The 25,537-nt window shown below is 39.2% G+C and overlaps 1 protein-coding gene across 1 annotated transcript in view; it reads right to left on the minus strand.

The window, feature by feature from the left end:
- Positions 1-382: 382 nt before the first annotated feature.
- Positions 383-25,537, minus strand: part of LOC119879477 (serine/threonine-protein kinase 4-like) — a 38,950-nt gene continuing 13,795 nt past the window's right edge. The window contains exons 5-9 of the mRNA XM_038589736.1: positions 25,242-25,409; positions 24,213-24,350; positions 21,234-21,362; positions 20,278-20,464; positions 383-753 (exon numbers count right to left, since the gene is read on the minus strand). Of these exons, the coding sequence (XP_038445664.1) occupies positions 383-753; positions 20,278-20,464; positions 21,234-21,362; positions 24,213-24,350; positions 25,242-25,409 (993 nt within the window). The remainder of the gene's footprint in view (positions 754-20,277; positions 20,465-21,233; positions 21,363-24,212; positions 24,351-25,241; positions 25,410-25,537) is intronic.

The following is a 25,537-nucleotide window of genomic DNA, read 5'->3' on the forward strand; positions in this document are numbered from 1 at the left end:
CAATTTTTTTATTGCTTCTACTCATTAAATCTCTGTGAACATTACCAAGTGTCTGTGGTTAAGGGAGAATGTTCCATTGCAGAGAAGGAAAAACACACCCAGTTTTTCATTAGACACTTTGGAACAATTAATATTCATCCTTAGGCAAAATTCAGAGTGATCCTCTCCGAGGGCCTAAAATTAGGATAATGGTTAGCAAAACAGCAAGATGCTACACATCAGCATGAGCTGCTCTCCAGTCTCACTCTTAAAGTCACAATCCCAAATAAACTACGCAAAACAGTGCATCCTCACTCGGCATTTCTTTACTGTTAACAATACCAAACTCAACAAAAGAAAAATGGCAAGTTAACAAAGGATTTTTAAAGCTAAGAAGATGCCACTAATCAGGAGTCCCAGAACTGCTCAAACGTCGGTCAAAATGCAGTCTCAAACCCATGAGGCCCTCAGCCCGGGGGGCTGCTGCGGGAAGGCCAGAGGCTTGCACCGTACAAGAAACGCTCTGGCACTTTTGGTGAAGTGACAAAAGTGGATGTGCAATATGGCAAAAAACCGTCCCCAGCAGACACAACAGTTCACTTCGAGCACTACTTACGAACTCATAGTCTCCATCCTGCGGTACTTTCCAATCCGAGGAGTTCCTCAGGGGGCCAGGGACACTCTGGCCAAAGCTGTGGATCTGGTTTTCTTTTTCTTTTTGTTCAAAATATTCAAGGAAAGATGGTTTTGCAGGCTGCATGGTCTCATCCCTTCCTGAAAACAAGAACAATAAAAGGCAAAAATAGTATCTTCGATTTCAGAGTTTAATGAATACAGATGGGCTTCAGGCTCTGTGTCAGTGGCTTTTTACTAGATAAGGACTTCCAGGAGAATTTAGTGAAAACCACAGGAAAATGAAAAAATGCTCACACCACCTGCTTCTCACAGAATTTCAAAGGATTTATGGGTCCCCTTAAATACATGCAAATATTTCCCCAGGCACCGTTTTTCTGGGGTGATATAACAATTCTGAGTAAGCTGCAAGTAGTACTTTTGGGGTCTCCTATAGCAAAAAGTTCCCATGATATTTAGACTGAAAACAGAAAAGCAAGCACAGCTACTTATCACCTACATAGATAACATTTTCTATAGCTAATGGAATAGGGAAGGGGGATAAGACAGTAGAGTGACTTCCCTTTGAGATTCTCTTGATCCAACTGGACTAGAAAGATATGCACAAAAAAGCAAATATAAGTAAATCATATTCCATCCACTCCAGGAAATATTATGTAATTTTAAAACCCTATTCACAGGGGCAATTGGGTGGCTCAGTGGTTAAGTGTCTGCTTTTGGATCAGGGTGTGATCCAGGTCTGGGGATCAAGTTCCACATCGGGCTCCCTGCATGGAGCCTGCTTCTCCCTCTGCCTATGTCTCTGCCTCTCTCTGTGTGTCTCTCATGAATAAATACATAAAATCTTTTTTTTTTGTAAAAAAAAAACCCTATTTACAAATGGCTTACAATAATGCTAAAAATTGAAGATAGGATACAATATTATATACAGAACATGATCTCAACTCTGTAAAATCATATACACAGGAGGAAAAAAAATGAAAGAAAAATACCAAAATGTTAACAGGACTTGTCTCTCATAGTAGATCTCAAGATCTCATGGGGAGATCTTGTAAGCTGGGGTGGTTAGGGAAGATGGGTAGGGGGGTACTTAGGCTGGACCCTAAACATACCTGAGGAAAGATTCAGCAGTTACTAGTAGCAGCTGCCAAAGGGAGCAAACTACAGAAGTTACTGGTTAGTGGTGGCAAAAAGAATACTTTTACCTGGCATGACTTACAGCCTAGCTAGCTGAACATACCTACTTCACATGTCCAAGTGGTTTCTGCTTCTGATTAGTATTTTAATACTGGGAAGTATGGAAGTTTTTCCCATTGCTTTCCATGAACATGTGGGTTTATATCGCCCTTTTTCCCAATAACCAGGAAAAAAGACCAGAAGGTTCAAAGCCCTAACAAGTGGATGGAAGGGAACTAGAATATAGAGACCAGCACATGTTTCTCTCCAGACATTCTTGTTCCACGTACTCTTATCTGCTGATGTCTGCCTGGTCCAGCTTCAAGCCAGCACCCTGACTGCCTCTCAGACGTTTGTCATATCACTTTGACCACTGCCAAGTTCAAAGCAGCCAATCCCAGATTTGCCCACTTGCAGATGCTGCCAAAAGCCTATTTCACTGTTGCCTCCTGACTTATTAGTGATTAAACACAGTGTTTGCTAAGACCAGCCAATAATTATGTGCTAAGTGTGTGTTGTTCTGTTTATTCTAGGTGTGATGTTAAATGCTTTTCATGATTGTTTGATTTAATTTTTAAGTTAAATTTATGGTATTATTTTATCATCTAGTTCTGAAGGAACTACAACAAAATAAAACCTGTATTAAGTAGAGCTGTTTGGGATTTGTTGACAAGTCCTCTTGATCAGTCCCCTCCCCCTGGACCAGAAAAACCCTCAGCAAGCCTACACATGGTCCTACACAGAAAGAGCATTTAGCGAGCCTCCTGGAATCACACGAGGGTGGTGGTACTACCGACTGTTACCACATACAGTATACAGTGTTCTTTCATATGGAATCTCGTGGCTAGACATGTCGACCAACCAGCTGAACAGAGCAGAAAGTCTTGAAGCAAAATAGTGAGCCCAAAGGCTTTCCAAATAGCTAGTTATTTGGAAAAGGACTGAATTGGATCTACACCTCACATTTTAAACCAGGAAACTCCACATGGGTGAGAGCTTTTACTACAAGGACGGGAACTATAAATACTACAAGAAAACTGGTGTGGATACACTTGAGGCCTGGGTGTGGTTTCTGACTATGAAAAAAAAAACCAGATGCAATGAAACATGGATAAATAAAAACCTTTTGTGTGAAGAAAACCCCATACATTTTTTAAAATTAGTAAGTACACATATAAGCCAAGACAAAAGACAAATGGAGAACTGGAAGAAAATATTTGCAACGTGTACCATAAATTTTTTTAAAGAAAGCTCTTTAAAAAAATGTATGAGTTGTTCTTGGTATGAGGCAGGTAAGTTCCCCCCTCCCCACACACACACACATTTCCTAAAATCTACCAAAAGAAGACCCAAAAAAGGTAGAAAAATGGGCTAAAGCCTTGAAAGGATAGTATGGTTGACCCTTGAACAAAGCAGGGGTTAGGGCACTGACTCCCATGCAGCTGAAAAATCATGTATAAGTTTGGACTCCTCCAAAACTTAACTATTAATAGCCTGCTGTTGATCTGAAGCCTTACTGAGAACATAAACAGTCAATGAACATACATTTTGTATAAATATTATATGCTGCATTCTTATAATAATGGAAGCTAGAGAAAAGAAAAAGTTATTAAGAAAATCATAAGGAGGGGCCCCTGGGTGGCCCAGTTGGTTAAGTGCCTGCCTTTGGTTCAGATCATGATCCCGGAGTCCTGGGATAGAGCCCCGCATCTGGCTTCCTGCTCAGTGGGGAGTCTGCTTCTCCCTCTCCCCTTGCTCGTGCTGTCTCTCTCTCACTTGCTCACTCTCTCAAATAAATGAGTAAATCTCTCAAAAAAAAAATCATAAGGAAAAGAAAATACACTTACAGTACTATACTATATTTATTGAAAAAACCTGCACATAAATGGGCCCACAGAGTTCAAATCTGTGTTGTTCAACCATATACACAGAAAGTTATTCAATTAGTCCTTAAACATGAAAAAAAATGCGTAGGTTCACACACAGTAAGAGAAACTCAAATCAAAACCATTTAGAGATGTGATTTCTTATATTTCAAAAGGACAAGAATTCAAAAGCTGTTGGTAAGGCTGTGGGTACACAAGCATACTCATACATTGCTGAACTAGGAGTGCAAAATAGTACAAGTTCTAAAAGGGGACGTGGCAAGAGCTAAACATCAAAGTATGAAATAGGGAAGGTACAAAGAATCCTGGTGTGTTGTATTTGAACTGGAGGTATGAATGTGAGCTCATACTTAGAAAAAAAATTCCAACCTTCTTTCATTAAAGTCTTAAAGCAGTAACACCTCATTATCAATGAGCACACCTGGTGCTCAGATCTTGGTTTGCAAATCCCATTCCCCACTCAGAGGAACTAAAGCTTCTTAAGGGAAATAGCTAACTCCAGGTCTAAGAGTGGGCCTGGAACATTTGTGCCATAAAAAGCAAGCAAGTACTCAAAAACTAATGGGAACATATCACCAGGAAATAGAAGCCACCTTGAGGGGCTCCCACTGGTAAATTGTGGGGCACTTTCAGCACCAAAAAGATCTCACGGAATAAAAAGATTACTCATTAAGCTAGGAGTAATAATCAAACAGTGAAGGGGTTTGGGAGAGGGAGGTACTGTCAAAAGAGACTGTACCACTTGAAAACTGTTATTATCGTAACAAAAGGGTATCTTCTTTTTTAAGAAATATACACAGATTATCTTCTTTCTTAGAAAAGACACAATGTTTGAGAGTAAGCTACACACATTCCACACCAACTTCTCATTATTTCTATCATTTTATGTTTGTTTACCCATTCATCTTTATATATGCACAGAGAAATGACTTAATTGAGTTCAATAAAAATGGCAACTCTGGACAGAAATAACAGATAATTTAAAATATGTTCTCCTGTGGGATTGTTACAAAAACCACAAAGATATCATTTTTTTAAAGCATCACATCCAATGATAAAAATTGTGTAATTGTACTCTATATTGCTCTGATGCTTCATTTGCTCCTTTCAGTTGCAATACAGGTGTATCTTAGAAATTCAAGTCTCTACACCAGGGATGAAACATTAAAGATAATAGCCTTTCTATGGTCTAATTCTAAACCATATGTTTAGGTTTGTTAGGCTAGAGTATAATCATTTGTCTAATTTCTATCACTGGTGGATCCCTGGGTGGCTCAACGGTTTAGCGCCTGCCTTCAGCTCAGGGTGTGATCCTGGAATCTCAGGATCGAGTCCCACATCAGGCTCCCTGTGAGGAGCCTGCTTCTCCCTCTGACTGTGTCTCTGCCTCTCTCTCTCTCTCTGTCTCTCATGAATAAATAAATCTTTAAAAAATAAAATAAAATAGGAATTTCTATCACTGTTTAGAAGAGAAAATGAAACACAAGTTTTCTTTAAATTTGAGTTTTTTTCTCTTATTTGATGACGACAGCCCTTCCCAGGTCAGCTGAAACTTTCTAATACTTTTGAAGGTAAATTACCAACTATTATTTGTCTCTTTCAAAAGTGAAGGGTTACAAGTAAGAAACTATCTAAAACATCTTTGCTTTCATCTATTTATATTAATACCAGGGACTTGATTATACCTGACGTTTATTAAAGACCAAAGCTCCAAAACCTAGAGAATTTTGTAATAAGATAACTTTGGTCCAATCCCACATTCAGACAGAACTGGAGGTAAAATTCACACATGTATAAAAAACATAATTATAGTCAAGTGATTAAATGGCCACATGTATGAGATTACAGTAAGGCTAAAGTTGATTTTGGAGACAGCACTAAAAAAATCCCTATCCTGGAGTTCAAAGATCTAGATTTAGGTCTGACTATAAAATCCTGGGAAAGCCATAGATTCCAATCTACAAAAAGAGGCCACTGGATCAATACTTCTCATGTTCCTTTGCAGCTCTGAAAATTTCACAATTCTATGAGTTGGCAGTAGCTTATGAAAACATATTTGTGCTCAGTTACCAATAACCACTGAAAAACAGTTCTTATCTCCAGAGGGATCATGACACTTGATAACCTCTGATCTAAAATATGGCTCAGGGGTGCCTGCGTGGCTCAGTCAGTTGAGTGTCTGACTTTTAGTTTCAGCTCAGGTCACAATCTCAGGATCCTGGGTTCAAGCCTACATTGAGCCCCACATTGGACTTCCATGCTCAGCACAGAGCCTGCTTGTCTCTCTGCTCCTCCCCTCGCTCACCCATGTTCTCTTTTGTTTTTGTTTTTTTTTTATTTTTTTTTATTTTTTATTTTTTTTTAATTTTTTTTTTTATTTATTTATGATAGTCACAGAGAGAGAGAGAGGCAGAGACACAGGCAGAGGGAGAAGCAGGCTCCATGCACCGGGAGCCCGACATGGGATTCGATCCCGGGTCTCCAGGATCGCGCCCTGGGCCAAAGGCAGGGGCCAAACCGCTGTGCCACCCAGGGATCCCACCCATGTTCTCTTTTGAATAAGTAAATAAAATCTTTAGTAGGGGATCCCGGGGTGGCTCAGCGGTTTAGCGCCTGCCTTCGGCCCAGGGCGTGATCCTTGAGACCCAGGATGGAGTCCTGCATGGAGCCTGCTTCTCCCTCTGCCTATGTCTCTGCCTCTCTCTGTGTGTCTCTCATGAATAATAAATAAAATCTTTTAAAAAAATCTTTAGGGGATCCCTGGGTGGCGCAGCGGTTTGGCGCCTGCCTTTGGCCCAGGGTGCGATCCTGGAGACCCGGGATCAAATCCCACGTCGGGCTCCCGGTGCATGGAGCCTGCTTCTCCCTCTGCCTGTGTCTCTGCCTCTCTCTCTCTCTGTGTGACTATCATAAACAAATAAAAATTTAATAAATAAATAAATAAATAAATAAATAAATAAATAAATAAATAAAATATTTAGTAAATAAATAAATCAAATATGCCATAATTGAGATGTGTATGGGCATAAATCAAAGACCAGACCAAAGCAAAAAATGGGACTTAATAAAATACTTGTGACAAGACTGTCTCTGACTCTTTGAGTTTTGTTGTTGTTAGTGGGGTTATTTTGGAGGGAGGGAAGGAGCAGGGAATAATAAATAATAAAGATATTATCTAGAAATGCTGGTTATAAAAATGTTTTATATAACTAAAGCTGAAGATATGAATGAATGAGCTGGTAGGGGAAGCCAAAACTCAACTGGCAAGAATCAGCATACATTAAAAAAAAAAAGGTGTATTTGAGATTCCTGAGTGATTCCAGAAATTAGCTGCCTGTATCACAAAACTCTTTATGTGTTAGAGGGCTTCTTGGATTAAGTTTATATGGAGCAGTCAGCACCCCTACTGTGACCAACATTTTGGCACAGTAATTAAATTACAGCACCTGTTCTCACTCTGATTTTATAGATGATAATTATTCTAAATAAGGGGCACCTGCCGCTTTTTCCCATGTTCCTTTTTGGAACATGGCCCAATCGTGGCCAGTCGATTAGGCGTCTGCCTTTGACTCAGGTCATGATTCCATGATCCAGGGATGGAGTCCTGCGTCTGGCTCCCTGCTCAGCAGGGAGTCTGCTTGTCCCTCTGCCCCTCCTTCCTGCTTGTGCATCCTACTACCTGCTTGTGCATCCTACTACCATGTAAATAAACCTGAGCCCGCTGAATGGCAAATACCATGTGAGCTCCAGTCAACAGAGGTCTTCATGAGTCAACCAGCCATGGCCACCATCACAGCAGCTGGCATCAAGCTTGGGAAATAAGCTATATTCACCACTATACCACCACAGCTGCACAGCCAGGCCACTAAATTAGAAGTGGTTTGTTACAAAGTAAAAACTAACCAGATGGTGTCTGTTGTGTCTCCTCCCACACACACACACACACACACCACTCTCTATCTACAAAAAGTTCTATTCTTTGAGAACTCAGGTTCAAATTTAACTAAGGTTTATAGAATACCTTCTAAGTTTCAGGCTGTTTACTCGGTACTTTTGCATGATGTTCCTAACCAAACTTCATGAATAACATGTAAATGAAGTAGGAGGGAGGAAGACCTGCACTTATTAGGCACCAAGTACTAGACGATGTACCATTTCACTTAATCCTCAAATCTTTAGAGGTATGTGTTATTATTCCCACCTTACAGATGAGAAATTTGCCTAAAATTATGTAGTTCATTATTAACAAGGACAGGACTGAACCCTGATCATCAGATTTTAGGTTTGGTGAGCTGCAAATCTTATATTGCAAATTTTCTGACATCAAAATGAAAACTCTTTAAAAAAAAAAAGAAAAAAGAAAACTCTTGACATGTCAGAACTGCCATTGAGTGTAGAATGAGTAGGGGAATGGAATTTTCCCAGTAACCTTATCTTTGAACTTTTCTTTAGCCCTCCTGAGCTAGATGATCAAGTGTGTTGGACAATAGCCCGTCAGTACTGAGAAGCATAACAGAATCAGTCCAAGCTGATTAAAGGCAATGCTGTCCCCAGGGCTTCAGATGGCTGGTGGGCTTTCTGTTTCAATGTGAGCCAGGGTATTTTTTCAGATGTATCCCAGGAAATAAAGACGCTCAGCTGACTGATAATGCCAAAAACCTGAAGCTATGGGGGGACTGGACAGAGCAGAATAGTCTAATTTTCCAAACAGCTGTCCTTTGCTCTGATTCTTTTATCTGACACAGGAAGTGCATGAATTCCTATACTATGACTGACTCATTTTTCTTTGTAAGCAGCACATGGTAAGCTCAATGGACAATCTGTCTAAGCTCACAGACCAGGAGTTAATTCCCATATTCATTTTTCTTTGGAAAATGCTAAAAACAGAAGGACCCAATAACCCAATGTCTATCAGCTGGAGAATGGGTAAATAAAATATGGTATAACCATACAAGAGAATATTATTCCACAATGAAAAGGACTGAAGTACTCACATGGGCTACAACACAGGATGAACCCAAAAAGTATTATGCTAAGTGAAAAGAGCCACTCACAAAAGACCACTATTCCATGACTCTACACGAATTCAGGACAGGCAAATCTGTAGAGACAGGAAGTAGATTAGTAGCCAGCCACCTAGGCCCGTGGGGTGAACGGGTGGGATGTCAAGTCACTGCTAATGAGTATGGAGTTTCTTCTGCTGATGACCAGAATTCTCTAAAATCAGAGCATCAACAATATAGAGTATCATCCATACAATGGGATTATTCAGCCATAAAAAGGAATAAAGTGCTGACAGATGCCACAACATGGATCAACCTTGAAAACATTAAGTGGAAGATGCCAAACACAAAGGCCACATTTTGTAGGAGTTCATTTACATAAAATGTCCAGAATAGGCAAACCCATAGAGATAGAAAGCAGATGAATGGCTGCCTGGGAAGAGGGGCAGAGGGGGTCATAAGAAGAGACTGCTAACAGGATTGTGGGTTTTGGCGGGGGCATGAAGAAAATGTCTGAAATTCAACAGTGGCTATGGTTGCACAACTTTGTTAATACACTAAACCTCACAGGACTGGATCATTAAAATGGTGATTTTTTATGATATGTAAATTATAGCTCTCTTTTGTGAATCGCATCTCAATTAAAAAAATACATCTTTAAAAACTACATTGTGGTGATGGGTGCACAACTCAGTAAGTATACTAAAATCCACTGAACTGTATATTTTAAAAGAATCAACTACATGATATGTGAGTTATAGATCAATAATTCAATTTTTAAAAAAGAAGAAAGACCCCTGTCCTCTACAATCTACTTTGATTTTTGGATTCATACAAGGTATGACACAATGCCAGGGTAGTCCTAACTGGGACAGAGCTTGACCAAAGACTGAAGCCACCTTTGCCTTTGGAGTGACCACCCGGTTGACATTGAACTTTATGTCCTTTCATGTTCATATTCATTTTTATAAGACTGACAATACGTAAAGCATAATGGTCACTACTCTGTCCTTAATTTCCACAATAATAACTCTTTTCTACCTTAATAGTAATTAATTTTGTTTAAAATTAGAGAAGTAGAGTCTGCATTTTTTTCTGTTTCATATACAAATATTTGTGAGAAAAAAAATAAGTTTTTTTTTCGAGTAATCCCTCAAATGTTTTCTTCTGGCTTGGAATAATATGCCTTATCAGAGGATTGTTCGTTTTGATTTTTAATCTAACCTTTATTAAACTTTGTTTTTGTGTGATTTTTGTTTTTGTTTTTGTTACTGGGCACTTAAGTGCTTTCCACGTAGTAACTCATTTTATTACACAAGTTATTATCCAAGTTTCTATGTCTGCTCATAAATATTCCTCTGAAGGCTCTTTGAAACCACTAAGAACCGCTGGAATCATCAGTTATATGATTCCCTGGAGGCCAACCGGAATAACTCTCCTAGTTAACTAATTTTGGCAATTGCCTCTATGTAAATCAACGTGACTTCTGGGCAGTGGTCCTTACTTCCTTAAGTCTAGTGAGCTGCCACATATCTATTCAAAGAGATCTAAATTCAAATTTCAAAAGATTACTAACTAGAGCAATAGAGGTAGCACATTTAAAAAGATACAGAAGGTTGACAAGTAAGAATGATCCATACCTTGGTTATTACAAAAATTTCCTAACTGGTCTTCTCTTTTCTGGCCTTTTCAAACTCCACATCATCCCACTGACTCTCCTAAAAAACCATCTTGTTCTATTACTTCTCTGATCAAAATATCTTTATATTACCCTATTTACTACCTGCTGAATCAGGTTCAAACTTCTTTCTGTGGCATTCAAAGTCCTTCAATGTCTGGTCAAAACCCACCTCAGCCAAAATGAATATTCAATATATATATTTACATTTCTGACTTTGCACTTGCTAAAATAGCCTCACTCAGGCTGCGCATCTAAGTCCTTTGTTTTCCTTCTCACAAAACCTTTAATACTTGTCTGTACCACTTGCCCAGCATTTGGCCTAGTATTATACCACCTTCAATACATAGAGGTCCTGGGATCCCTGGGTGGCGCAGCGGTTTGGCGCCTGCCTTTGGCCCAGGGCGCGATCCTGGAGACCCGGGATCGAATCCCACATTGGGCTCCCAGTGCATGGAGCCTGTTTCTCCCTCTGCCTGTTTCTCTCTCTCTCTGTGACTATCATAAATAAATAAAAATTAAAAAAAAAAATACATAGAGGTCCTATATTCTCAACTAAGTTATGTCAACATCAAATATCATAATCTGAATCATGCAGAGTAACGTCCCAGGCATACAAGGAATGACAAAGAATAGTTACAGTACAGCAGGCTCTCCATAAATATTAGGTAATGGCAATGACAAATGTCATCCTTCCCCTTTAAACCTATAAATTCCTGGTCAGCAACAATGCCTCATTTGGCTTTTGTACATTACACAGTAACGACATAAGTGACTACCTAATAAATACTTTTTGGCTGGCATTAGATATTTATGTTAATAAATAGATTCCAAGTTGATGTTTCTTACAGCATGAACATTTAAGAGAAGCACCTACTTTTTCTATATCGAGCCATTTAAGTTGATCAAAATACATCTCCATTCCTTTGCTGAACAAGAGTAGGCAGGTCAGAACAGCTTAGAGCACCAGAGAAATACATTCCCCTAATCAGTCAGAACTGATTTATCTGCCTCTTAGGCATTAGAGCCAAAGCATATCTTTTAGGACTCACTTTCCCCTGTTCTTCATTACTTTCATGCTACTGCTCTCTCTTAGAAAATACACTTCCCACATGGCTATTCTTGGCTCTCCTTTTACCAATTTAACTATAACGGAGCACCTTTATCTTCCCAAAAATATAGACCTTGAGCCCTTCACCCAAGTCACACTGAGATCTGGTACTTTCATATCCTAATATGTGGTCTGGCAGGGTGTTTCAAATGAATTTTCAGGCACCATGTGTCTGTGCTTTTTGGCTCATCCCAAAAGAATCAAGAATGTTAATGGTTTCCAAAGATAAAATTGAGCCCAACATCTGGACACAATTAGAAAAACTGCACAAACAATTAGGATTTAGTCTCAATTCAGGATGACCTTGACTTATTTGTGCAATTGTGAGAAAAGACTAAGGACCAAGAGTCTGCTCTTTTAGTGCAAATCCCACCCAGGAGAAAGCTTATGATAAGTGCATGGTGAACCACAACTATCTTTTGGGGAGAGAAAAAAAAAATCGAGTCAGTAATAAATTCCACAGTATTAAGATAACAGTTTGAAACTTAACAAAGGAAGGCTCAGGTAAATCCAAAGCCTAGCCTCTTTAAAATCTGCCATCGTGTATTTTGAGCTATTTAACAGATTCTCAATGCACCTGTATCTTATTGCCAAGGAATGTGAAACACACACACAGTCACTCTCTTTCTTTCACTACACACATTTTTAAAACATTACGGAAACTGACAAAATAACCTTCCTTTAGATCAATCATTTTCATGCCAGTTGCACAGGCAAAGAGGTGGTGTTTACAAAACACCATTAATACCAAGAATGAAACATAAAAACATAGCAAGCAAGAGAAAAGGAATGAGGATGAGAAAAGCAGCCTTGGTCCAATTAAAAAGCCACTGTCATTCATCAGGAGACTCATAAATGTATATTACTTACCATTTTTAAGCATTTACAGGCTTAGTATTTTATTTATTATTTTATATCATCTTAACAGTACTATGAAGTAGGAACTTTTTTTTTTTTTTTTTAATTTTTTTTTTTTATTTTATTTATTTATGATAGTCACAGAGAGAGAGAGAGGCAGAGACACAGGCAGAGGGAGAAGCAGGCTCCATGCACCGGGAGCCTGACGTGGGATTCGATCCCGGGTCTCCAGGATCGTGCCCTGGGCCAAAGGCAGGCGCCAAACCACTGCGCCACCCAGGGATCCCCGAAGTAGGAACTTTTATGCCGCATTTTTTCAGACTATGGAAAAAGGCTCAAAGAAGAGGGAAGTAACCTGCTGAGGCAGAATGAGGTATGTAAGATTCTGAGCAAGTTTCAAAGCAAAGACTGAATCCAAAGATTAATGTTCTTTCCACAGTCCCCTTTTCTTTCTCTTACCTTTATTAAGAGATACATTTCTAACAAAACGGAACGTTTTAAAGTTTTAGCTTTGGTGCCAATGCATGCAACACTCTCAGACACTGCAGAAAGTGGCAAAAACACATACAGATGCGTAATATTGTCCAACAATAGTTTTAAACACCCTGAGGGGATCAGAAATTGTATAGTAAGGCTATTGTGGTAAAATAAATGTTAAAATACCTGCAGTACTTTATGTCTTATTTACCACCCTTGCAAAATGCTATCATTGGGGCCAGGGAGAATGAGATAGGGAACACACGAGGGAAGCAATGTTTAAACAATCCCCTCTAGACAACTGCAAGTGTAAAGAAACTAGGCTTTGAGTCAAGAATTTCCATCTTCTGCAACTCCGAAATTAGTATCTGATGGACGGTGCTGAAATAAAGTCATTTCAACAAGAGCTTGGGCTTTGGTTTTGACATGAGGAAACTTATGGCAACAATTAGGGCCTTCATGAGACTTAGGAACTTCTGGGGAACTACAAATGCACAGTGTTTTCACCACATAATACTATCACAGGAATTTGCCCAAACCATGCTCTTGAGTATGCCACTCGCTTTAAAATCCTACTTCCAAGAGATTAATGTGGCCATTGCTCTAGAATAAAAATGGGAAGTTTCTGAATGATATGTTAGTTTTAAACAGAAACCACCCACTCACTCCCTTTTCACAGAGTCTAATTTGAAAGGCTTGAGTCAGAACTTGGGCCACTGGGAGACTGAAAGATTGATGTCATGGACTCAAGCCTTTCAAACAAGAATGCCCACTACCACCTCTACCCTTCAACACTGTACCGGAGGCCTTGGTAAGAAAGAAAAATATATAAGGATCAAAAGAAAGAAGTAAGACGGACTTCTGGGTAGTGTGGAAACAGATTAGTGAAAACTAAAGAGGCAACAAAACTGTAAGCTGCCATTGTTAATATTTACTTTGATATGCAAATAACATCCCCCAAGTCACCACCACACCAGAATTTTAAGTTTTAACATTTTATTTAATTCCTTGGTTAGTCATTTTAGCTCATGATGGTTGCAAAATTACATCCATGGTGCCGTGCTGCAGAAAGAAAGCGTCAGTTCTGGTGAAGGTCTACTGAGAAATCCGGGAAGAGAGAGAAAAAGTTTAAACTATTTTGAGACATTTTGGCAGACTTCCGTCTTATTTGAATTTTGCCAAGTATGAGGTACCCAATTTCCTACCTAAATCAAATAAAGACACTGTCCTAGTGTTGCTGCGCTTACTTAAAATAGATTTTAAAATAAATAAACGACAGTCTTGATGGAGAATAAAGCCTCCCACAGAAAGGGGATTTGTGAATGTGGATGGGGACACCGTTCTAACCATGATCTGTCACAGAGCTCCCTCTACTGGTCCAGAAAAGGCACAACAATCCTGACATGGACCTAGAACCTCTCCTGTCACTTCAGATCTTCTAGCAGCGTTCTTCTATAGCCTTTACCAAAAAAAAAAAAAAAACACACTTATGTACACAAATAGAAGAAATCTTCCCAAATCCCCATACTGATATTTTATCATGGTTTTTCACGGTTCTTAACAGATGTTCCTGAGGTCTCTTTGTAAAATGGCCAGATCTCACTCCCACTCGGATCCCCTCCCCCAGCTACAACTGGATTCTTTATTGTATATTCAGATATACACAACTGAAACTCCCTCAGATGGAACACACCATTAAGCCCATCATCGGAGCAGGACCCCTTTGAGAACCATTTGTCCTTCTCTTCTGGACTCCTGGGGAATTGTAGAGTATCCAAACAACCAGCAAGGTGGGGTACATTATTGCAGGCTGAGGCTCACCAACATATAATCTGTAACATGAGCCTCAAAAACTTAATAAAGAGGCTCTGCTGAAGTGGAATAGAACATAATAAGCTTTGAAATCAAACATATCTGGCTTCAAGCCTTGGCTCTCCTATTACTCACTATGTGATCACAAGCAAGTTACTTAATCTCTTTGCAATTTTGTTTCTGCTGCAATAAAATGGGAGGTGGTTCATGATTAATATATGAAATGTTCACAAAGGATTAAGCACAATGCCTGATATATATTAAGGGCCTAATCATTAATGATTATTATTAACAGTTATAATGCCTAGTCTCCTGAGTATAATAAACAAATCATATATAATACATGATTGGTTCTAAAAAAAAGTATATCTCTGGGATCTCCTCAGAAGCCAATACGTGACTTAATTATGAGTTTTGTTGCACATTAGATCTAATGCCCATTAATGTAAGGGTGGGCGGCTTCCAAAACAAACTGGAAGTTCCGTGTAATAAAAGGAGCATACACTCTGAACTTGTTCAGCTTATCAGCACTGGCATTTACTAGCCATGTGACCATGAGCAAATAACAACCTCTCTATAAAGTTTTCCCTGGTAGGGAAAGTACAGGCATACCATCACTATAGACAGGTCAAAATGGCTGAATGAGCTGAAGCACTAAATGTCCCCACTCCTGCTCTAAACACACAAAAATCCAAGATTTAACAAAACAGAAATATTATGGTCCTCAAAACTAGAATAGGAAACTCTGCAAATGGAAAAAGCAACAAAGGAACACACAGCACTGAAGTGAATGGCCCGCTGGGAAAACTAAAACATAGAGACTAGTTTTAAACCTGATGAGGGAACAGGAACCAGGATACTGACAGGAGCCAAGACATATCTATAAAAAGGAAGCTAGAACGCAACCCCCAGCACAAAGATAGAAGCCATGACAAACTCTAACCACAAGCTCAAGGACATGGCTTAGGAATGGCTTCTGCCCATGTGAGGAGTGGAAAGAATCAACTTCTAGGAAGGTAATTTGCTTGGCTGTATCACAAGCACACTACAGAAATGAGAAATAATCTAAAGATTCCACTGGAATGAAATACCCCTTAGGGCCTTGCTGGGATAGCTATGCAACTCAAGGAACATTAGAAACTTCCAAAGAAGATACTTCCCACTGAATATAACCACACAAACAAAAATCACAAAGTATAAAAAAAAAATCTCACAGTATAAGAGATAGCAGACACAATAAACAGCAGAAATTAGATCCAACAACTCAAGATAACAGATTGATCTAAAAAATACCTACAAGGTATACAAGGACCTAGGTCCTCAGTCAGTTAAGTGTCCAACTCTTGGTTTTGGCTGGGGTCACGATCTCGAGGTTGTGGGATTGAGCCCCACATTGAGCTCTGCACTAAACTGAGCATGAAGCCTGCTAAGGATTCTCTCTCCTCTCCCTCTGCCCCTCCCCTGCTTATGTTTGCTCTCTTCCACATAAATACATGAAATCTAAAAAACAAAACAAAACAAAACTTCTAGGAAGCAAAAAAATTTATCCATGGAAATAAACTTGTCTGGGTCAAACCACTGATTCGATGTGGCTAAAAAAAAGAATGACAGAGTTAGAAAATAAATCTAGAGAAAACACCCAAAAAGTGGCACAGAGATTTAAAACATGGGAAATAAAAAGGAAAAATGGATATAAAGGAAGAAATCAAGTGTCCTGATAGCTGCTATTAGTCTTGTGGAATGTGAAGTGGTATAAACTTCAGAGGACACAGTATGGCAGTCTCACAATAGGACAAATACACATGAAACTATTCAAATACTTCTGAAAACTTATCCTAGGAATACTAAAAAGAAGGAACATTTATATGCAAGATGTTCCCTGCAGAGTTATTTATAACAGTGAAAAATTAGGAACAACCAAAATGTCCAGCAACAGGTAAATGATTTAAAAAAACAGTTAAGTATGAAAAATGAAAACAGGGACTTTGCAGCGACATGGAAAATGCATACCCTTATTAAGTGAAAATAATCAGAAAACAGAGTATCTACGTAAATTATTACTATTATTATAAGAACCATACAGGCACATGCTCAAAAACAGGCCTCCAGTGCTTCATCTCATTCAATCATCTTGACCTGTCTATAGTGGTATGTCTTCAGTTCAATATTAGTCATGTTATACAACCTTTATAAAGGTGTGGACTATTTGAACCATAAAGGACAATGAAAGTACATAAGTTTCATAATTCTTTAATTTTACTGATTAAGGCACGAGGAGGCCCGTACAAGGAAAGTGACTTCTCCAAAACAACACAAATTGCTAGATCTGAGCCAAGCCTGGTCAAATACTTTCCTTTAAATGTTTAAAACTAATTCTAAAGAAATGGAATGATATCTGAGATTTACTTTAAATTAACTGAATTTATTTTCTTTGAGGAGGCTGAAATATGATGGGCAGTGAATTAATCAGGTTTGAAACTGGGTGACAGGACACTGGGGTCATTCATGGTATTAATTTGTGCAATTATGTATGTTTTAATTTCTCATGACAAGAAGTTTAACTCCTAAAACCATAAATAGTAAAGATCTCAAAGTAAGTGGCAAATCTGTCAAACCTGTGGCCTAAAAACTGAATTAAAAGACCTGTAGCAGATTAATGATGAACTGAGTTTATTTAATGTCACTCAGATGTGATTGCTGCGGTTTTTAAACAGTTTTCCATCATGACTATAAAAAAGAGGCATGTTTCTCATTAGACATGCTAAGCCATCCAAGCTCAGAAACTGAACAAACAACCCACTGAATTAATTAGCACTTTAAATACATTTGGAAAATTACATTTGGAATAAAATTAATTCTTTAAATAAAAAAAGGGCAGATTTTCCGTAACATGTGCATGCACCACACATGTTATTGGGCCAGCCTCCTTACACTATAAGCGATTATAATCATCTGTATGATTAAAGCCCTTAAGACAAGTAGAAGAAGATAAAGCACCAGAGTTCGTGAAAAGACTAGAGGTCAGCAGCTCCCAACTATGAAACAAACTTTCCTAACAAATCACACTGGCTACTGAAAAGAAAAAGAAAAGAAAAAGAAAGAAAAAGAAAAAGAAAAAGAAAAAAAAAGAAAAAGAAAAAGAAAAAGGAGAAGAGAAGAGAAGAGAGAAAAAAGAAAAAAGAAAAAAGAAAAAAGGAAAGAAGGAAAGGAAAGGAAAGGAAAGGAAAGGAAAGGAAAGGAAAGGAAAGGAAAGGAAAGGAAAGGAAGAAAGGAAAAGACAAGCTAAATTTAGTACATAGCATTCACTTGACAATTTACATAACACCAAATGTATATCTAGGGTGTTCTGATCTCAAGTGCAGGGGATGAAACACACCTAAGAACACTGAATGAGGTTAGAATTTAAAGGGACTAGCAAGGTGACAATGTTTTTATAAACTCTTATAAATATTCATTTTTAAGGCCATAAAAAGTGAGAAGAAGAAAGAGGGAGGGGGCAAAAAAAAGTTCTTAAAGTAATCCAAAGTTCGAAGCCCTAGTTTATAGGACACACAATGACACCAGCAGTATTTTTGGTCAGACTTCTTTACTGAAAATAACTTTAGAAAATAAATAAAATTTAACATACTAATGATCCTATTACCAATTATATTTACTTTTAATAACTGATTTATTTACCCCCAGCTGTTGCAATACTTTTTTACAGTCTTTCTCCTAAGTACACATTAACATATGTTAATTTATCTTTTTACTTTTGTAAAACTGGGGAATGCTATAATTCTGCTTCCTTCTTTTCTCACTTTACAACATATCATAAGTATTTTCCTAACTCACAAAGTATTGTCCCAAAACAGGATTTTTAATATTTTTGTATTGTATAATTAGTCCCCCTTATGGATGTATCATAATTTATTTGACCAATCATCTATTAAACATTTAAATTAATCCAATTTTTTTTTTACAATTATAAGTAACATATCTGGAAAAATTCTTAAATATAATTTCTCTATCTTCAATTATTTTCTTGGACCTGATTCCTAGAAGTGGAATGTACTGGATCAAAGGTCTGAACTTTTTAAACTCCTGATGCATACTACATTCCAGAAAAGTTATACCAATTTACACATCCATCAACAGCACTATTACTCTTTCACCACCTGTACCCCTCTGACCAGAATCCTAACACAGATAATGAGTCTTGGCCCCAAAAGAGAAAAAAGAAAAATAGAAAACCTTTTCTCTTCATAAACAAAGACTTGATTATAAACACATAGACCTGAAAGGTGAAAAGCAGAGTGGGCTGCCTGGGGCCCACAGCCTAGACTGGCTTGCTCCAGTCACGATAAATGGGCTATGGCTCCCCTGTGCTGATCTACCCTTCTCTTGCCTATAGGACTCTGTGTTACACTGCTCCCTCTGTGGAACACCTCCACCCACCCTACTCCCTGCCAACCTTCCTGCCTTCTCCTTCAGAAATTCTTCAGTAATCCCTAATCCAGACTGAATACTCTCATTCTGCTTTACCAAGCCCCTGGATTAGCTCTATTTTAGAACTTGTTTCATACACTGACGTGTCATTAATTAGTGGTCTGTCCCCCACACAAGACAACGAATTCCTTGGGTGCAAGGACTGTTTTTTCAGCATCTAGCAAAGTACTTGAATACAGCATTGAAGAAAAATTCATGAAATGAATTAATCACAAAGCAAAGGGTCTAGAGCAGGGGCCACAAAACTTTTTCTGTCTATAAAGAACCAGAGAAAAGCAGTGAATGGCCCCATTTCAGGCTTTGGGGGCCATACAGTCTCTGTCACAACTGGTCACTCTGCCTCTGTGGTACAAAAGCAGTCAAAGACAGTATGTAAATGAATGGATATGGCTATGTTCCAATAAAACTTTATTGCCAAAAGCAGGTAGTGGGCTGGATTTGCCCTGTGAACCATAGTTTGACAGTCCCTGTTTAAAGGAAGGACTTTTAAACTTTAAAAAGGGGGGGGGGGGTGGACAGATTATAAAAAGATCATAATGACTTAAGCCTATGCAAAGCTCAGACTAAAATGTGCATCCAGAGCTCAATTAGTACCATTTGTATCCCCAATTCCTTTCCTCTGTGATACAGAGATTAAGGGAAGGGAAGCAACAGAGGAGCAGAGTGGCAGACAGCACCCTGAGAGCCAAGCACCAGTGTCAGGACAAGGCCACAGGCCAAAAAGGAGAGTGGGATAAGATTTCAACTAGAAGGGACTTGATAGGATTTTCAAAGCTGTACAGTCATCCTGACTACAGACTGAGTATTGGTAAACCTGGGTTAGATCCACAGAAAACAGAAATCGACTGAAGATACCTATAGTAAATAGCTCAGAATCACATCCCATTTTGAACTATGTATCAAAACAATACAAATATATTTGCCTCCACAGATCAAAGAAAAGGAGAAAATGACAACATTCGATGAGAGGTGGCTATTCCAACTCAAAAGAAAGACCTTCCTCATTGCTGATGCTTTCTTGCCTCTGATGTCTCAGGTCAGCTCTCCCCTCCTGCACCCACCCCTGCACAATCAGAAAGTGACTCCAGCCTGAGTCCATGTGGACCATGAGAGCTTGTTTTCTCTGGAATTTGCAGGGGTTGTCTGAGAAGGGAGTATATTTAACCAGAGCCTTACTTTTCATGGTCCCTTCCTCTTCCTCATCCTCTGTGTTGATCACCATGGTGCCCAGCTGTGATGGCAATGTGTCCCCGTGCTCAATCATAGTGCTGGCCCCATCACTTGTGGTGCTGGCTACCCGGACGGTGCCCATCTCATCACCTGCTGCTCGAACCATTGTGCCAGAGTCCATCTCATCCTCCTCCTGTGAGAGGACAAACCTCAAATCAGGGCTAACTGGATTGAAAGGTTTTGAATTATTATTCATCTCGGGGCAAGCATTTCTGGATTTGACGCTGATTGGGATTCTAGACCCACAGAACTGAGGGTCTTAGAACCTACTTAACCAAAGAAGACCACAAAGTCAGGCAAGCAAGAGCCAGAAACATCCTCCCCCTCTCCCCTTCCTATATCCTCTTCAAAGTTTTATAACAGAGGGGCATCCGGCTGGCTCAATCAAAGGAGCCCTCAACTCTTGATCTCAGGGCAGTGAGTTTGAGCCCCACATTGGGTGGGGAGATTATAAATAATTTTTTTTCTAAAAAAATGGGGGGTTTACAACATAGATCTAAGAAGCTGAGGTGCACACCCTTGGAATCTCAGGCTTGTGAGGGAGTCCATGAGTGTAAAATCTACATTTTAGTATGGATCCTTGATTCTCCAAAAGGGCACACAAAAAAACAAATCTCCGATCCGAGCATTCGTTTTTCCGAATAAAAAAATTGAAGAAAAAAATAAATTAAATTGAGAAAATGATATGGGGCAAAACAGTAAAATTTGAAAGTGTCTTAGGAAGCGCTATAAGAAGGCCAGCCTCAGCAAGACATTACCAGTGGCCAGGACAGGACATAGTCATTCAGGAAGTGTCTTCAGCTCCAGGCGGACTTGTTAGCCCCTACTCATCTCAACTGACCCGGCAATCATAAAATAACATGCATTCATGCCTGAGGCCCACAGCACTGCCTGCCACTCACGGAGTTCTCTTCATCATCCTGGTCCACCTCCCGCTGCTGGGCTTCCTGGCGTTTCAGCTTCACATCCATGGCCTCGTTAATTAAGTCCCGCAGTATTGACACTCCCTTGGCACTTTTGACAAACGGGTGCTTAAAAGAGAAAGTAGACAACACTGGCAATGGTTTATAGGGCACCAGTGCATACACAGTACCCAGCACACAGTAGGTACTGGATAATAGCTGCTTAATCAACAAATCTCATCTTTCTCTATTTTGGGTAATAGCTGTGAAACCACACTCACTCTATCACTCTGACTGCACATTCAGGCTTTGCCCATCTTTTTCAGCCTGGCTGCAAAGTCTCTGTTTCTGTCTGCCAAATCTAGAGATTTTCAACAGAGTGGTACCACCCCCTAGAGGAAGTTTTCTAAACATGTTGGGAGCTTGTCACCATGTTTGGAGAACACCAATGGTGTGTGAGGAAAAGCAGGGACACCAGCACTCCTTCCAAGTGTGGAAGAGTCCTGCACAACAACGAACTGGGGCACTTTGTGCACACCTTTCAAATGTCTCAGAGTATATGTATACTTTAGTAAATAATACCAAAAATGTTTTTCAAGAGACAAGCAAAAAGTCCGGTAATTTAGGGGATGATTTTGGAGGGGGCTTAAATGTCATAAAGACATTGTTTAAATATCAGTGAACAATTTATTCATCCCGTTTATTCCTTCCATACAATGTACTACACAGCATTTCTGACAAAGTTAGATAAAAAGGGATTTTAGCACAAAAGCATAGTTACTACAGAAATACTAAAACTGGTCACAAATATCTAACAGATGTAAACTCAAATATCAATCAGCAAAGATACTTGAAACACAAGGATACTGTGGAATTTCACTTATAAAAAAAAGGCTTGAATATTATTAATATTAGCACTACCTTACAATTTTCTTATCTTGCTTGTTGTACAAGGAATCCATGCTGTGAAAGTTACCTATGGAAATTCCTTTTTTTTTTTTTTTTTTGAGATTTCATTTATTTATTCATGAGAGACACACAGAGAGAGAGAGAGAAAGAGAAGCAGAGACAGAGGCAGAGGTAGAAGCAGGCTCCATGCAGGGAGCCCGACGTGGGACTCGATCCCAGGTCTCCAGGATCATGCCCTGAGACAAAGGTGGCGCTAAGCTAAACCGCTGAGCCACCCGGGCTCCCAACATATGGAAATTCTTTTTGAGGGGTTTCCTGTTGTCTTCTCAACTTATTCTGTGTTGTCCCCAGTGTTTCTCTTTGAAACTCGTTCTCTATCGCCCAGCACCCACCAGAGGATATGGTCTCTAAATGTTTGTAAGTACTCAAACTGAGAGAATGCCTCAGCATGTGCTGGGGCTGCAAAAAAGATTTCCATAAAACCACCAATACCCCATCCTGGCAGGAAAAGAATGTGCCAATACACTTAGAAATAAGAGCCAGCTCATTTGGAAGAATATCATATTTCCTTGTTCTCTCTTCTCTTCATTTGGAAAAATCTATGACTATTTCCCTCTTCTTATCAGATACAAATAAGCCTGGTCTGTTATTATTTAACATCATTTTTATGCTAGCATCTACCCATTCATTGTCCTATATAGCTTGAATAGAATGATTTCTGTTCTTACTGCTTCTAAATCTAAACTCATTTATGGGGGACGCCTGGGTGGCTCAGTGGTTGAGTGTCTGCCTTTAGCTCAGGTCATGATCCCAGAGGCCTGGGATCCAGTCCTGCATAGAGCTCCCCACAGGGAGCCTGCTTCTCCCTCTGCCTATGTCTCTGCCTCTATCTCTGTGTCTCTCATGAATAAATAAATAAAATCATTAAAAAAATAAAATAAACTCACTTATGGTTCTAGGTCCAGGTATATAACTATCTCATTATATCTGCAGGTTCAGTCAAGCTAGAGCCTATTGCTATACTGACAAATATTTAATTATAAATCTTTATGTCTCCATTATATCATATACATTATACTAGCTCTTTTTAAATTATGAACATAAACAGATTTCATGATTTATGAATTTCAATCCAGAACAGGAGTAGAAGTATTAAATATACATATTGGTTAAAAAAGGGGGAAGAGGAGAAATACTGGGTCTGACACAGCTGAAAACCATTGGCCTAGCCCAAAACAACCATAGATATTTGTCAAATCCACATCATACTACTTTTAATATGGGTAAAACAGCATTCAAAGTTATACACATTATGCCACTTAATCTTCACCATATAAGAGGCAGATAAACTTTGTCTCCATTTTACAGATAAGAAAACTAAAGCAACAGAGAGGTTATATTATTTGCCCCAGGTCACAAAGCTAGTAAACAGGGAGCCAGGATTCAAATCTGGGCAGTGTGATTCCTGAATCCAATCTCCTAATCACTGAGCAGCTGGCCTGCAAACTGTTCCCATCCTTCCAGGCCCACGCTCCGAGGTGACCTGCTCCAGGAGAGCAGTCTCAGTACCGCCAGCCCTAAGTGGCCTCCTCTCATCTGGACCTACAAGGGCACCTACCATTAATCTCAGTTCCTCATCAGAACAGGGTAGATTAGTGGGCACTCCTGCTTTGGAACCTAGAAGACCTAGGCTCTAGTTGCAGCTCTGTTGCTTCTCAGCTGAATGACTTTAAATAAGTTAACCTTTCTAAGCTTCCATTTTTTCACCTATGAAACTGAAATAATACCCATCCCTCACAGGGCCTCTATGATGATTATATGGCACCCAGCACACAGCAGGTGCTTACTAAATGTCAGTTCCCAGTCTCTGACCCCCACAGAGCCCTCCATTTTCTTGCACTACTGTCTTGTTCAATGATTTAACATTCTCTCCTACTCTGTTAGATTCAAAGCTCCCCAGAGGCAGAGAATGTCTTATACTTCTTTACCATCTCCAAGCAGGTGAGTTGACATCTTTTGGCCAGTACGTGAATGAAACAGAGGGAGGCAGCATCGTGGGGAGACTCATACCTGTAGGAGTTGAGTGGCTGTGGCTCTCTGCTCAGGGCTCTTTACAAGGCATTGCTTCACAAAATCCATGAAGTTATCGGACCATAGTTCTGGCTTTCGAAATGTAGGGGGAGGGTTGGTGGGAATCATAAAGATGGCCTAGTTAAAAAAAAAAAAAAAAAATTGGTTTTCTTGGTAAAAGTGGTGTACTAATAAAAATATGACTAGAGATACCTCTGAAATTGAAAAAAAAAATTTTCCTCTTATCCACTGATAAGCCCATCCAACACCAACAAAAGTCTAAGTGTCTCAAAGTGGGAAGTATGACAATTAGAGAAGTTGATATAGCTCTCTCTCTCTCCCTCTTTCATATGTATTCTTGTCGCCTCAACCTCACGATATCTAGCAAGGTTTTTTTGGTTGTTGCTAACCACTGTACGCTGGCTTTCAAAGTGAAAAGGCAAGAGCTGAGAGAGCATCAATATCCTGACAGTAATCTCAGCCCCACAGTTGTCAAAGTTCCCTCCCCCATAAAGGTCATCATCACCACAGGATATGAGCAGTAACTGCAAGGAGATCATAAACCTGGAAGTCCCACAAATTACAAGGGATTCATTAACCTCCAGGCCAAGCCAATTTAATGTATTTGAAAAAACAAAAAAAAGCCAAAATACCGGAACACCACATTGGAGTTAAATTCTAACTATTTTAAAAAATTAAAACTACTATTTACTGAGTTTCCAATAAAAGAAGAGCCAGAATTTAAAAAAAAAAAAAAAACAAAAACCTCTATAATAAGCAGTTTATATTCTTTAAATCTACCAGTAAATCCTCTCACCCTTCCCCACTCCTCCCCCTCAAAAAAGAGGGAACTTACCTTTGAACACATGAGTACTTGAGTTGATCATTGATTACAACTAGTGGAGTCTATACTGACAGTTATCAATTATATACAACTCATTCATTTACTGTTAGGTATCTAAACCAAGTAAGTAAGTAAGTCACTTTCTAATGATGACCAGTAGCTAATCACCCTGCTGGTGTCCTTACCCTCATTGGATGGATATCGGCATATGGGGGCTTTCCCTCAGCCATTTCTATGGCAGTTATTCCCAATGACCAGATGTCTGCCACACAGTTGTATCCAATTTCCTGAATCACTTCTGGAGCCATCCAAAATGGTGTCCCTATCACTGTATTCCGTTTGGCCATGGTATCCTAAAACAGAGAAGGGTAGAGATTAACGTTAAGCTTTAAAACTATCGAGGAAAGGAGACTTTTTGAACAATAAGAAACATCTTGTACTTGGAATATATATAAAAACCATACTCAAGGCATGATCGAGC

Source organism: Canis lupus, unplaced genomic scaffold (assembly GCF_011100685.1).
Source record: "Canis lupus familiaris isolate Mischka breed German Shepherd unplaced genomic scaffold, alternate assembly UU_Cfam_GSD_1.0 chrUn_S89H248, whole genome shotgun sequence".
NCBI lineage: Eukaryota > Metazoa > Chordata > Mammalia > Carnivora > Canidae > Canis > Canis lupus.